At 36.9% G+C, this 16034-nt stretch overlaps 1 protein-coding gene across 1 annotated transcript in view; it reads right to left on the bottom strand.

Moving 5' to 3' along the window:
• Positions 1 to 16034, bottom strand: part of AK9 (adenylate kinase 9) — a 183559-nt gene that overhangs the window by 19086 nt on the left and 148439 nt on the right. The window contains exons 30-32 of the mRNA XM_011975968.1: positions 4622 to 4834; positions 4049 to 4267; positions 2434 to 2647 (exon numbers count right to left, since the gene is read on the bottom strand). Coding sequence (XP_011831358.1) covers positions 2434 to 2647; positions 4049 to 4267; positions 4622 to 4834 — 646 coding nt within the window. The remainder of the gene's footprint in view (positions 1 to 2433; positions 2648 to 4048; positions 4268 to 4621; positions 4835 to 16034) is intronic.

Consider the following 16034-nt stretch of genomic DNA (forward strand, 5'->3'; position numbering starts at 1 on the left):
CATTTCAACAAAAAAATGAGATATCAGGTAATCTACATTTTCACTTTGTGCTCTGGATGTGGGATCTCATTTTGCATGTCAATGTTCTGCTGTCTTTGGAAAACATCATTATCTTTGTGAACATTTAGGATATGATTATGTCAGAGGCACGCAAACCAGAGCAACTCCATCTTGAGTAGGGGCTGGGTAAATAAGGCTGAGACATACTGGGCTGCATTCTCAGACAGTTAAGGCATTCTAAGTCACAGGATGAGACAGAAGGTCAGCACAAGATACAGGTCATAAAGACCTTGCTGATAAAACAGATTGCAGTAATGAATCTGTTTTTTGCTGGCTAAAACCCACCAAAACCAAGATGGCAATGAGAGTGACCTCTGGTTGTCCTCACTGCCACACTCTCACCAGTGCCATGACAGTTTACAAATGCCATGACAACGTCAGGAAGTTACCCTATGTGGTCTAAAATGGGGAGACATGAATAATCCACCCCTTGTTTAGCACATCATCAAGAAATAACCATAAAAATGGGCAACCAGCAACCCTTGGGGCTGCTCTGTCTATGGAGCAGCCATTCCTTCACTTTCCTAATAAACTTGCTTTCGCTGTACTCTATGGACTCGCCTTTAATTCTTTCTTACGCGAGATCCAAGAACTTTCTCGTGGGGTCTGGTTCTGGACCCCTTTCCTGTAACAATTACAGACTCTTTTGTCATGTTAAGAACTTTATAACGCCAAAATAAACTTTTCATCTGAAGAGCTGGAACATAAAACTCCCTTCTCTCTCTAAAAAAGAGAACAAAGAGTTCTCTATTTGGTCAATCTTTAAGACTTACTGTTTTCCTTGGAAATGTATCCTATATCTGCCCTTTCCATTCTGTTCTGATTGTAACCACCCACTGTTCTTTTTGCTATCATGTCATGTTGAAATACTACAACCAACCAAGTTTTGGACTATTTGCCCTAAAGTCCAAAGTTACACAAAACATTACAGGAATACAGTTTATCAAATGCCTTTCCAGCAATGATTAAGAAAATTATTTATTATTATTACTTGTTTTGAGACAGGCTCTCACTCTGTTGCCTAGGGTGGAGTACAGTGGCATGATCATGGCTCACTGTAGCCTCAATTTCCTGGGCTCAAGTGGTCCTCCCACCTCAGTCTCCTAAATATTTGGGACTACAGGCATGTGCCACCATGCCCAGCTAATGCTTTAATTTTTTTGAAGAGATAAGGTCTCACTATGTTACCCAGGCTGGTCCTGAACTCCTGGGCTCAAGTAATCCTCCCACCTTGGCCTCCCAAAGTGCTGGGATTACAGGCATGAGCCACTGTGCCTAGTATAGTAGATTATATTTATAAAATATTTTCATATACTTTATATACTTAGGATATTTGACTATAATTATGAATATTAGTTTGTAATTTCTTGCATTGTCTTGGTTAGGTTTTGATATTAGGGTCATGTTAATTAAAAAATGGATTTGTATCCTATATGCCTTTTTGGCTGTATGAACCATATTCCTTAATAAAAAAGAAAATAAAAATAAGTTGGGAAACTTACTCTTTCTCCTTGCTATGGGAGAGCTTATAAAAATACAGGCATTATCTCTTGAGTTTTTAATTCTTTTAAAATTTGCTATAATTTTTGTCTAAAACAATTTGATCCTGGGCCATTTCAGAGTTGGGTTATATTTTCGAATGCCTTCTCTTCGATGGTTATTGGTCTATTTAGGTTTTCTATCTTGTTTTGAGTCAATCTTGATAGTTGGTTTTCTGAAAAGTGGCACTAGTTTTCAGGGTGAAGTCATTCTCACAGGATTAACAAGAATTCTGGACAGAAATATAGTTATAATAAGCCTGAATCAGGCTGCAGCTTTGACCCACTTACTTGTAACTGAAAGTCACATAGCGTAGTTACTGACCACTGGCATCCCCATCATTCCTATAAACAGGATTTCTGATGTTCAACTCATAAGGCTTTTTGTTTAAGATAGATAGGATCTCTGATGTTAGACTAATAAGGTTTTTGTTAAGGAATTCCTTAAGCAGAACCTAAATGTCAGCAGAATAGCTGACACCAACAGGAGGTTTAAAGACCCCCACAGAGGAACTGAATCAGCAGGAGAATTCAGTTTCTTCATCTCCCTGTCCCATGACTTCAACCTGCATTCTTCAACCAATCAATGATTTTTGTACTTCAATTCAGCCCACTCCAAAACTCTTAAAAACCCTAGCCCCAGATTCCTCAGGGAGACAGATTGGAGATTTCCTCCTGTCTCCTCACTCAGCCGCCCTACGATTAAATGCCTTTTTCTGCTGCAGCCCAGTGTCCTGGTGAATTGACCCGCCATGTGCATCGGGTAATGGACCTGTGATAGTTAACAAGCAGATTCTTTTCTGCTTGAGGGAAGCAAAGGCAAACATACGCTCACCTGTAGTTTTCCCAGATTTTGGAGGCCCCACAATTATAATCCTAATGGGCACAGTAGGCTTAGGTTTGGGTTGGCGGATATATTTGATTGGGTTCTTCATAAATTTTTCTCTTGTTTCTTTACTAGATAAAAAATAAATATACTGACGATGGATTACAGGATAAATTGGATTCTCTGCATTTTCAACTGGCTTGATTGTCTCTCCTTCACTTAGCTGCAACATATACACAGTTGAATTTGAAAGTTAGTTTGAATTTATACAGCACTTCCCTGAAATACATTTGAAAAAAGCAATTCATAACACAAGAAAAAAATTTCCTTACAGAATAGGAAAACTAATTATAATCAACAATTAATATTAAACAACTGTGGAAAAGTACACATTATTTTACAGCCGTATGTAATCAATGTAATAGTTCTTAATTGGCCTTCAGTTTATGACAATTATAGTCCTTCTACTTCCTTTATAGTGTGTTTAGTGTATACTGAATGTTTCTGTCAAAGAGCCTAAGAGGTTTGCATTTATTCACAGGCCAATTTATCCTCACAAAGAGGTCCATTCCTAAGGTGATGTTATGGATTGAATTGTTTCTCCCTTACCTCCTCAATTTCTGTTTGAGGCCCTAGCACCCAAAGTGACAGTATTGGAAGACAGGGCCTTTAATAAAGGAGGTAATTAAGGTTAAATGAGGTCAGAAGGATGGAACCTGAATCTGGTGGGACTGGTATCCTTACACCGGGGTAGGCACACAGAAAAGACCACGTGAGGACACAGTTAGAAGGCGGCCAACTGCAAGTTAAGGAGAAAGGTCTTGCCTTGTCAGAAAAACCAACCCTGCTGGTACCTTGATCTTGAACTTTTAGCCTTTAGAACTGTGAGAAAATAATTTCTGTTGTTTAAGCTACCAAGTGGCATTTTGTTATGGCAGCCAGAGATGACTAATACAATTGGGTTCTTGGGTTATCTTTTGGAGTATTCCAGTAGGGCAAATCCCACTGGGTTCTCTTCTGTATTTTTGTACAGTTCAAATCCCACTCACATACACATTAAGAGCTATCATGAAAGGGAAAAATACACCTAAAAGGCAACCTAAGGTGTGGGTAGGAATGAAGTTGGAGGAGTGGTTCCACATCTTTGCATTGGTGATGATGAAGACTGGGCAATTGATCAATGCTACGTTTGAATATCTTTTTATAGCATCAGATGGGCAAGCGTCAGCCATCCCTGGACTTGACAGAGTAGGTGTGAAACAGTACGGTGATATTGCTCCTCCCTGAGAGCTACCTCAAGACAGTTCCTACAGATCAATGGTAGTGTCAACATTGTAATTCTTGGGCTAGAGTGAAGTTCATGGATGGGAGTAAAGGCTAGAGATAAGGAGAAACTCAGGGGGAGGTAGGGGTGTCTGCTCTATGTTATACAGTTGGTGATAAAAGAAAAGTTGAAAGTTTAATGATTCCATTTTAAATTCCAAAGTATTTTTATAGCTAGATGAGACTACTGTACAATACTTACAATGTTTGAAATTATCCAGTCTTTTTCCTTTTAAGAAAGACATACCTTTGAAAAAAATAAAGAAGGAACACGGCTTTCAGGTGCATTTGCTGAAATTACCTTTACGGGGTCCCAATAGCCGAATGAGCTTATATACTTGTAGGTAAAGCTGAGCATTTTCTGGGCAAGGGCTGCTGATATTGGATGACATTTCTCAAAAATGCTTGCACGATTTTCCACCAGTGGTTTCAGTTTCATATTCAATGTATATTGTACAATGTGATTTTTCCGAGCTCCATTAATGGAAATTATTGGTATCAAATACCTCTCAAGTTCATCCTGATAAGAAAAGTCATAAAAACAAATATATTTAGTGAGAAGAAGGCTGGTAGTATTTAGTCGCAGCATGTACACACTGCTGGTGACTGACTACTTCAGTCCAGAACACAAATAATTTCCAGCTTCCAAGTGGCTGCATGTTGGTGATTAAACTTACTCTGACCCTCTGTGGCTTCCACGTTGCTCTTAAATTATGGGCTTATTGCATAATTGTTAAATGATACTGATAAAAGGAAATACAGCCCTAAAATATGCATTTTTGAAATGTTTAAAAAATGGCATGAACTAAATTGCTTTAGTCTGATTCTCAAATGTTACTTTTTGAATTATAAAAAGTGAAGGAAAAGTAATAACCTGTATTGTTTGTAAATTATGTGTATCTGATTCAAATTTTTCTCCTAGTTCACCTCTCAGGCGCTCAATTGCATCAGCTTCCTGTTCTTCATCTTCCTCACCACTCATCTCTTCCTCATCTTTTGGAAACTCATCTTCAAGGATGTTTTCAATATCATCATTGTCTTCTTCCAGTTCTTCCTCACTAATCTCTTCATCATCTCTAACAACATTCTAAGGAAGAAAACATTCCCTTTTACTATACATGTAAAATATGTAACAAAAGACACTATTAACAAATCATCTGGAATATTTTGTAATGGCTTGATATTGGTTGGTATTGTATGTTGACATTCATCAAGTAACACAATAAAGTTTTAAATATCTGACACTTTTGGGGGTGTTATAGAACCCTTTTTTGTCATGTTGCCAGAATTATTTTTCTGGTTCCTTCTCATTTAGGTAGACTATTTCTTCTAATTATTTTTGAATTTATTTTGGATTTGACTGGTTTTTTAAAATTTCTTTTTTCCTCCTTGAGGATGTGACTTTATGTTTATAGTTGCTGGTAACTTCTGGGTTCCTTCAGGGGTGAAGCCTCTGTGCGTGAGTTCCTTGGTTACCACCGACGTTACCATCTTTAGATGATGGCTTTCTCAGTTGCTGGTTGTAGTAGCAGTGTGCTCAATGTGGAGCAGGTTCACTGTCTCAGTTTTCTGCCTGGCTCCCAGTGTAGGCTGTAGCCCGCTGCTTCTTTCAAAGGGTCTGTGGTTTCTTTCAGTTTTCCTGTTCAGTCCCTATGTTGCTTCTTGGAAAAACGTTCATAGTGTGAATCTCTACACATTATTTTGTCTTTCCAAGTGGGGAGGCATGCTAACACTGTCTCCAACCTGCCATCTTGGAAAAATTGTTTAAAAATTTCTTTGGTACTCAGAATTTTAATACTTTCAAGACTCTGGCCCCAAAGTTGTCCCATAAATAAATACAGAGACAAAATATTAAATGTTATTTATGTTTATGATTGTCAGAATGTTACATGTTTTTGATGATCTTCAGGAACAATATTTAATGCAGTTCAAAGAGTATAAAACACTAGCTGTCTTAACTGGGACAAGATGTTTCCTCATCTGTAAAATAAGAATAATAAAAGTACCTCACAGGGTTGCTGGAAACATTAAATTAGTTAATACATGCAAAGCCATTAGAAAAGTGTCTGGCACATGGTAAGTATGTGAACGTTAGCTACTATTATGCTCTTATAGCTATTACTGTCACTTTGTGTAAAGCAGTGTACAAATAGAACAGCAAATACCTTTTCAGAGGCCACAGCCTATCTGAGAAAATGAGAATAATACATTAGTGATTATTAAAGACCATGACAGGATATTGGTACTAAGTTGTATTGTGTAGGTTTTAAGTGCTATAGTTCACTTTGCACAAAACTGAACCCTATAATAATCATCCTCCTGCACTGCCTCCACACTGTTCTCCCTGTAGTGTTCCTTGTTTCAGTTGGAGAACTACCCTCGAGCCTGAAACCTGGGAATTATCTAGACTCCCAGGATGAGAGTCCTGGATGGGAAGGGATGGGGGGTTACAAAGGACTGTAATTCTAAATAATGCTCAACACTCCCTCCCTTGCGGCCCCTCTCCACTGTTTGCCTTCAAATTGTCTCTTGCCTGCAATTTTCTGGCTATTTCCTAATCCTTCTAAATGACCAAGCCTCTGGTCCTGTGAAAGGTGCCTGGAGATGGGATTTGGACTTGTGAGTGCAGGGAGGAAGATGAGAGCATAAGGACCCATTCCTGCCCAAGCTCCCCTTTCTCCAAAAGGAGTTTGGCTATGGAGCAGGGTTTTTCAGTTCTGGTTCCTTTTAAAGAAGTTTGAGATCATTTAGTCTCCTTACGACTTGTTCCTTTTTCTTATATCTTGTCAATTTTCTATCCTGATATTTAATTTTCCAAGGATCATTGCAAGTATAGTGGGATAGGTCTACACTACAAGCTGGGACATCTTAGTTCCAGATGAACTTATGCTCACCTCTCTGGCTCCACTGAACAGCTCCTACAACTTTTTATTAAAAATTGAAATTGTACAATTTTAAAAAGAAATTCATTTTTATTATAAAGAAATTATATAGTATTGTATAAGATAAAAAGTAGAAGTCTTTCATCACACTCCTATCTCTATTTCTCCCCTCCTACCTGGAATTAATTTTGGTTAACAATTTGGTTAGGATCCTTACAAATGTTTTACTATATATATATATTTAATTACCTTGCATTTTAAACATAAGGGGGATTATTTTATTTTCTACAACTTTAAAAAAATTAGCAATATATTTAAATTTCTTTTCATATGAGAATATACATCTCCATTTTTTTCAATTAATTAAAAAATGATTTCAACTTTTACTTTAGATTCAGGGGTATGTGTGCAGGTTTGTTACAAGGGTACATTGCGTGATGCTGAAGTTTGGGGTATGACTGATCGTGTCACCCAGATAGTCAGCATAGTACTCAATAGTTATTTTTTCAACCCTGTCCCCAACCCTCCTCCTTCTAGTAGTTCTGAGTGTCTATTAATGCCATCTTTATGTCCATGAGTACCCCGTGTTTAGCTCCTACTTATAAATAAGAATACAGGGCATTTGGTTTTCTGTTCCTGTGTTAATTTGCTCAGGATAATGGCTTCCAGCTGCATCCACATTGCTGCAAGGGATATGAGTTTGTTCTTTTTTATGGCCATGTAGTATTCTACAGTATTATACATACGTAGCACACTTCCTTTATCCAGTCCATCATTGATGAGCCCCTGTGTTAATTCCATGTCTCTGCTATTGTGAATAGGACTATGATGAACATATGAGTGCATGTGTATTTTTGGTAGAACAATTTATATTCTTTTGTATATATACCCAGTAATGGGATTGTTGGGTCGAATGGTATTTCTGTTTTGAGTTCTCTGAGAAATCTTCAAACTGCTTTCCACAGTGGCTCAGCTAATTTACATTCCCCTCAAGAGTGTATAAGCATTCCCTTTTCTTTGCATCCTCACCAGTATCTGTTGTTTTTCGACTTTTTAATAATAGCCATTCTAGCTCAGGCATGGTGGTTCATACCTGTGATTCCAGCACTTTGGGAGGCTGAGACTGGCAGATTGCTTGAGACCAGGAGTTTGAGACCAGCCTGGGCAAAATGGTTAAACCCTGTCTCTCCAAAATAAAAAAATAGCTAAGTGTGCTTCTATCGGCAGTCCCAGCTACTTGGAGACTGAGACAGGAGGACTGCTTGAGCCCTGGAAGTTGAGGCTGCAGTGAGTTGTGATGGTACCACCGTACTCCAGCCTGTCTCAAAAAAAAAAAAAAAAAAAAAAAAAAAGCCATTCTGACTGGTGTAAGATGGTATCTCACTGTGGTTTTGATTTGCATTTCTCTGCTGATTAGTGATGCTGAGCATTTGTTCAGATGTTGTTGGCTGCGTGTATGTCTTCTTTTGAAAAGTGTCTGTTCACATCTTTTGCCTACTTTTTAATGGGGTTATTTGCTTTTTGCTTGTTCAATTGTTTAAGTTCCTTATAGATTTGAAATATTAACCTTTGTCAGATGCACAGTTTGTGAATATTTTCTCCTATTCTTTAGGTTGCCTGTTTATTCTGTTGATAGTTTCTTTTGCTGTGCACAAGCTCCATAGACTTAGGTCTTTAGTGGGAGCTAAGCTCCCATTTGTCAATTCTTTTTGGTACAATTAGTTTTGAGGACCAAGTCATAATTACTTCCCAAAGCCAATGTCCGGAATGGTGTTTCCCAGGTTTTCTAGGAATCATATAGTCTGAAGTCTCACATTTAAATCTTTAATTTATCTTGAGTTAATTTTTTATATGGTGAAAGGTAGGCATCCAGTTTCATTCTTCTGCATATGAATAGCCAGCTAACCTGGCACCATTTATTGAATAGGGAATCCTTTATTACTTTTTGTTGTTGTTGGCCTTGTTGATCAGATGGTTGTAGGTGTATAGCTTTGTTTCTGAGTTTTCTATTCTGTTCCATTGGTCTATGTGTCTGTTTTTGTACTGGTATCATGCTGTTTTGATTACCGTAATCTAAGAGTATAAAGGTAGTGTGATGCCTCTGGCTTCTTTTTTCTTGGGATTGTTTTGGCTGTTTGGGGCTCCTTTTTTGGTTCCATATGAATTTTAGAATAGTTTAAAAAATCTGTGAAGGATGATATTGGTAGTTTGATAGGAATAGCATTGAATCTGTAGATTGGATAGTATGACCATTTTAATGATATTGATTTTTCAAGTCCATGAGTATGAAATGTTTTTTCATTTGTTTTGTGTCATCTCTGATTTCTTCCAGCAGTGTTTTGTAGTTCTCCTTCGAGAGATTTTTCACTTCCTTGGTTAGCTGTACTCTTAGGTATTGTATTCTTTGGTGGCTATTGTAAATGGGATTGCATTTTTGATTTGGCTCTAAGCTTAAATGTTACTGGTATAAAGGCAACTAATTTTGTGCATTGATTTTTGTGTCCTGAAAATTTACCGAAGTTGTTTATTAGTTTCAGTGACCTTTTGGCAGAGTCTTTAGGGTTTTACAGGTATAGAACTACATTGTCAGCAAAGAGATAGTTTAACTTCTTTTCCTATTTGGATGCGTTTCTTTCTCTTCACTGATTGTTCTTGGCATCTTAATATTTTTAACAGTCACATAGTATTTCGTAGTATCACAGTTCATTCAATCACTCTTCTATTTAAAAAATGTGTGTTTTTTTCTATAGAAAGCAGTTTAGAAAGTAACAAAACAAACAGTAAATGGTAATCACTTTTGACCCTCGTGATATTTTGTTCCTCTTTCCTGCCAGTGATTATGAGGAATTTAGCTAACTTACATCACTCCTCTTTCTGCCTGTTGCCCAGTTTTAGTCATATTTTCGCTGTTTATTTTGTAATCGAGTGCTTATAACTTTGAATACTATCTCTGAATATTTATTGAGCTGTTCTCTTCAGATGTCTGTTTTGATTCCCCGTCAAGAGGATGTCCTTACTCTTCCTTCCAAGTCTCCCTTTCTTCAGTTTCTAAGTATTTTGTCTCCAATATTACTACATTTATGTCCCTGTCCTATAATTGGAGTTCAGTATTTGGTGTTTCATGTAAAATTGATTCTAAAAATTAAAAGCAAACAAACAGCATTTGATTGATTCTGAATATGGAAATCCAATAAACAGCACCTGCTATGTTAAATTATGTAACTCTTATTCACTACAGCTAGAGTTAGTAATACAGGGAATGCAATTCTATATAAAGAAACATGCACTACCCTAAGTAGAATGTTTCTAGTATCAAGACCAAACATCATTTTTTCTTCTCATTCAAAATCACGCTACAATTACATTTGCCCCATATTTGAATAATACTCTTATTGTCTCTCCCCACCTCCATATTTCCAGGCTTTTTTTGTTTGTTTGTTTTATTGTTGTTTGTTTTGTGAGCAGAAGCAGTGTTATTCATCATATAAATTGGCTACTCTTTTCAGGAAGAATATAAAAGAGGCTAATTTTCACAGACCTTAAGTATCTGAAAATTTTTCCATTTCATTTTCTCACATTATAAACAGTTTGGCTAGGTACAGAGTTCTAGCCTGAAAATCATTTTCACTTAGAATTTTGCAAGCATTGTCTTTGTCTTCTACTATCCAGTATTGTTACTGAGAAGTCTGATACAAATCTTACCTCCATTCCTTTGTAGATATACTTTAAAAATTTTAGAAACAAGTGGGAGCTTCTCTTTATACCCACCAATCTCCAATTTCATAAGGATATGTCTAATGCACATCTCTTTTTATTTATTCTGCTTGGCATTCGATGGGCCCTTTCAACTTGAAGACCTCCTGCTCTCTTCAATACTGGGAACTTTTCTTTTAACATTTCTTAGATTATTTCCTTCTTTATTTTCTGTTTCCACTGTTTTGAAATGCATATTGGATGTTGACCTTCCTGGATTGACCTCATAAATGTTCAGTTTTTTTCTTTCATATTTCCCATCTCTTGCATTTTTTTAATATTTGAGAAACTTCTTGGACTTTTCCTTTTTTTCAGTTTAACTTTTAACTTGTTTTAGTTTTCATTAACTCTTTTTTGTTCTCTGACTTTTTATAGCATCTTCTTCCTGTTTTATGGATACAAGTTTCTTCTTGAATTTTCTGAGAGAAAGTGAAATTCTTTTAATATTTAATGATGTTTCCTGAGTTGTCCACTTGTTTTATGATCAATTGTTCTGTTTGTTTATGTTGGGTTTTCCTTTTGTTGGTGATTTTCCTCAAGTATATGGTAATCCTTGGTTGGCTATTCATTTTCATAAATGAAGGATTAAATTGATTAGTTCAAAGCAACTGCATGCTGTCTGTATATGAGCAGGTAATGTTGTATCACACTTCTATTTAAGATGTGAAGATGAGAAGATGCAGGAAGCCTGGACCTTGCCCCAAAACTGAAGGGTATCAACTAACATTCTGGGGACCTAGAATCTTCTAGACAGATTATTTCATCCCTTTAGAAATTATTTACCTTTTTTCTGTATAGGGCAAATGTCACTGTTAAGTGAAGGGCTGGTAGAGGTGACCTTAAGGAATTTTTCTGCAATTTACCCTCTTACACTTTCTAGATATTCAAATTATATACAAATAATGAGTTTTATTCTTACTTTTTAATATGTATGCTATTTCTTTTTCTTACTTTGCTTTGGCTCACACCTATAGTACAATGTTGATTTTAAAAAATCCTAAAAATATCCTAAAAATCTTCACAAAAGACCATTTAAGAGACTGTCAGGCTAATTCTTCCCAGGGGAAAAAAGGTTTTCATTTTTCTATAAATAGTCATTCAATCTTGTAGAAGAGTGTTGCTTTCCCTGACATCATGCATCTCTTAGTCTTCAGGTTGGAAGATATATATTCTAAACTTCATGGTCTTGAAGATCTGCCTCAAATATGAAGAAATAAGTTTATTTAACCTCTAGCAGATAATAATAAACTGTAAACAACACTCCTCTCTCTCTACTATATTTGAGGTCTCTGGAGCAAGAAAAGCAGATTTTGAAGAGCAGTCAGAATTTGGAGGAAGCAAATGGCATAGGGTGAGTTTTCTGATTTTGTGCATTTGGGCAGTTTCAGAGTTGTGGTGGTTCAGTGTGACTAAAACTTTGGTAGAAAGCCAACTGACTTTCTGGATGGAGCAACCAGAGAAAGGAGTCACAACCAGGGCCACTGGAGAGTGAGGGTAAATGCCAGAGATGAGAGGGCCAGAGAAGAGAATACCAAACTCAATTTGTCCAAGACTCTGGCTAGCCTGTGAACCATGTACATATGGGCAGTTCAAGAACAGTATACACAGAGCTGCCATTCATTGCTGGAATGACAGAATTTTAAAGTTGATCTTACCAAGTTAATTGGCTGCTAAAACAAAACCTCATTTCTCTTTGGAGGTATATAGCAAAATCCAGAATCCCCACAATATAACATTTACAATTCTAGAATAGAATCCAAAGTTACTCAAAATACGAAGAATCACGAAAATTTGACCCATCCTCATGAAGAAAGATAATAATCAAATACCCAGCCCAGGTGTTAGAATCACCAAACAAGAACTTTTAAAGCAGTTATTATTACAATGATCAAAGAGGAAAAGGAAAATACACTTATAATAAATGAACAGAGAGGAAATCTTAGGAAAGAAATACAAAATATAGAAACAAACCAAATGGAAATTTTAGAACTAAAAATACAATATTTGAAATTTAAAAAATTGTTGGTTGGGCTTAAATTATTTACCTTAAAGAAGAGAGAGAAAAAAGATGGAAAAAAAATCAACAGAGTTCCCAGGACATGTGGAACAACAGCAAAGGTCTAACCTATGTGTAACTGGGGTATTATAAGAAGACGACAAAGAGTAAATGAGGCAGAAAAAATGTCTAAAGAAATAATGTCTAAAGTTTCCCCAAATTTAGTAAAAGACATAAATGTACAGATTAAAGAAGCTTAGTGGGCCCCAAACTAAATATGAAGAAAATGATATGTAGGCAAATCATAACCAAATTGTTAAAAAGCAAAGATACAGAGAAAAGAAAAACACAGTAGGTGAACAATAATTCAGATGTCCAGCATTCCCATCCTTCTGATTTCCATCACACCAGAGGAATGAATGAAGAACATCAGAAATAGTAAATATCTGGATAAATGTAAAACAAGGCTTTCTTTCCTATTAATTTTTTGAAAATACATGTGACTAATATAAACATTAGAACTATTTCCTATGAGGGTTGTAATGTATTCAGTTGTAAAACACATCACAACTAGAGCATAAAGGATGTTAGTGGGTTGGAGATGAGTGAGGCAAATGGAGCTAGACAGTTCTAATGTTTATACAATATTACATTGAGTAATATTGACCCTAAGTAGAATGTGAAAAGCCAAGGATGTATTTGTAATTCTAGCATAACTACTAAAAAATGAAGCATAGAGGTATACTTAAAAAGGTAATAGATTTTCTTCTAGGGTTTTTATAGTTTTAGGTCTTACATTTAAGTCTTTAATCCATTTTGATTTTTGTATATGGTAAAAGGAACAGGTCCAGGTTCATTCTTCTGCATATGGATAGCCAGTTATCCCAGCACCATTTATTTACTAGGGAGTCATTTCCCCATTGCTTGTTATTGTCGACCTTGTCAAAGATCAGATGATTGTAGGTGTGCAGCTTTATTTCTGGGTTCCATTGCTCTATGTGTCTGTTTTTGTACCAGTGCTATGCTGTTTTGGTTCTGGACAAATATTTTATGACAAAGTCTCCAAAAGCAATTGCAACAAAAACAAAAATTGACAAATGGGACCTAATTAAACTAAAGAGCTTCTTCACACAAGAGAAACTATCAACAGAAGAAACAGACAACCTACAGAATGGGAGAAAATATTTGCAAACTATGCATATAACACAAGTCTAATATCCAGAATCTACAAGGAACTTAAATCAACAAGCCCAAAACAACAACCCCATTAAAAAATGGGCACAAGATATAAACAGACACTTAAAAGAAGACATAGACACAGACAACAAGCATGTGAAAAAATGCTCAATATCACTACTCATTAGAGAAATGCAAATCGAAAACACAGCGATGTGTTATCTCGTGTCAGTCAGAATGACTATTATTGAAAAGTCAGAAAATAACAGATGTTAGTGAGGTTATGAAGAAAAGGAAATGTTGGTGGGAATGTAAATTAGTTCAGCCACTGTGAAAAGCAGTTTGGAGATTTATCAAAGAACTTAGAACTACCATTTAACTCAGCAATCCCATTAATGGGTATACACCCAAAGGAATAGAAATCGTTCTACCAAAAAGTCACATGCACACATGCAGTGCACTATTCACAATAGCAAAGACATGCAATCAACCTAGGTGCCCATTAATGGTGGACTGGATAAAGAAAATGTGGCACATATATACCATGGAATACCATGCAGCCATAAAAAAGAATGAATTCATATCTTTTGTAGCAATGTGGATGGAACTGGAGTCCATTATCCCAAGCAAATTAACACAGGAACAGAAAATCAAATACTGCATGTTCTCATAAGTGGGAGCTAAACTTCAAGTGCACATGGACACAAAGAGGGGAACAACAGACACTGGGGCCTACTTGAGGGTAGAGGGTAGGAGGAGAGCGAGGGTCAAAACACTACCTATTGGGTACTATGCTCACTATCTGAGTGACAAAATTATTTGTACACCAAACCCCGGCAACATGCAATTTACCCATGTAACAAACCTGCACACATACCCTCTGAACTAAAATACAAATTGAAAAAGAAAAAATAAAAATTTTACACACTTTTCAAAAGAAAAAAGGGCAATAGATAATTAAAATGAATTTCTAAATATATTCAAATAATCCAAAGAAGGATGGAAAAGGGGAACAGAGAAACAGAAAACAGAGGGGACAAGCAGAAAGCAAATAAATTCATAGTCTCAGAGAGACAGGACTAGATTTGGAGTAAGCTGTGTTACTACTGTCTATTGGTAGAGGAAGACAGGGGAAGCTACATCTGGATACAAGCTTGTGCCAGGAGAGCAATGGATTTTTTCATAATTAGAGAGAGGCTGGAAGAGGAAAGCATGAAGAAATGGAAGAAATAAAAGACCTGTCAGAGTTCTCAGGGCTTCCTGACACAGATGTTCATTATCTAGATCCCCAGATTCCTTTATTATGCTGTGGTGTGACTGATGTTGCCTGTGGAGCTGCTATTGTGAACTACTTGGTTTTCAGCGCTTTTAATCTGTCTCCAACCCGTATACCCATGTACACTTTTGCTTGCTGTTTCATCCTGAAGAGGCCTCTGTGTATCAACCTTTGGGTCTAAACACTCTGTCTTCTTCCTAGAGGATCTTGGAGATGGTTTTGGCATGGTACTTGGTCCTGACCTTTGTTTCAGCCTGTGGGACCCTGACTTGGACCTTCGCTCAGTACCTATGATCGATGTGTCTCTATTACTCTTCACCGAGGTGTAGTCTGACACTGTGCTCACTTGCTCCCTGGGCTCCCTGCCCTGGCCCTCCCTTGCTTTCACCTCCCAGTGGCTACCCAACACCTAATAGAGACCCAGAGACAGAGCCGGTGGACAGGAAGAGAGGAAAGATTACAAGCAAGGCCAGGGGCTGCCTTACAGTCACAGTCTGAGATGACAGGTCCACAAGATGGCGACGTTTCCCTATGATATTAATGCAAGTAGTGCCTGGGATATTGAAGTGATTTCTAACGTTGGAAATGTCCCATTCAGTGCTAAAAAGAAAGTAAAGGCAATGATTTTGTTTAGGGCAAGAAGACAAACCTGGGAAGAGCTTTCTCTGCCTGGAATTCCCCAGTTAGTGTGAAAAAGGCAAGTCACGGAACTGCATCTTCTGCATAGGAAAGGCAAATGTGAGAAACCCCTGGATCTGTTCATGAAAGTGAGCTCCAGGATAGATGTGGAGTTGGGATGGATGCCACTCAAGGTGGCACACTGACCAATAGTAACAAGCACACTAACTCATCCCTGAGATGCTACATTTTGTCTGCTTTATTGTCTGAGTTAGTAGCAGGACATATAAAATTTCCATCAAAGGAGTTGAAAAAAAAAAAAAACCCCACATACAGTTTTAATTTTTAATTCATCAAAAATCTCAGGAGTTGTGTTGCGAGTTTGTTTGTATCAGTTTTGTGGGATACACAGCCAATTTTACAAACACGAAGTCTCAGGAGAACTGACTTACAAAATCCTGTTTAAACTCTACATAGGATATTGAATTTCCGAATGAAAAATCAGAAGAAATCACACCATTCTAATGTTAACAAATGAAAAAATTATAAAGAACATTTAAAGTTTATCCTGAAAACTAATTCTTAA

Source organism: Mandrillus leucophaeus, unplaced genomic scaffold (genome assembly GCF_000951045.1).
Source record: "Mandrillus leucophaeus isolate KB7577 unplaced genomic scaffold, Mleu.le_1.0 Scaffold160, whole genome shotgun sequence".
Lineage (NCBI taxonomy): Eukaryota > Metazoa > Chordata > Mammalia > Primates > Cercopithecidae > Mandrillus > Mandrillus leucophaeus.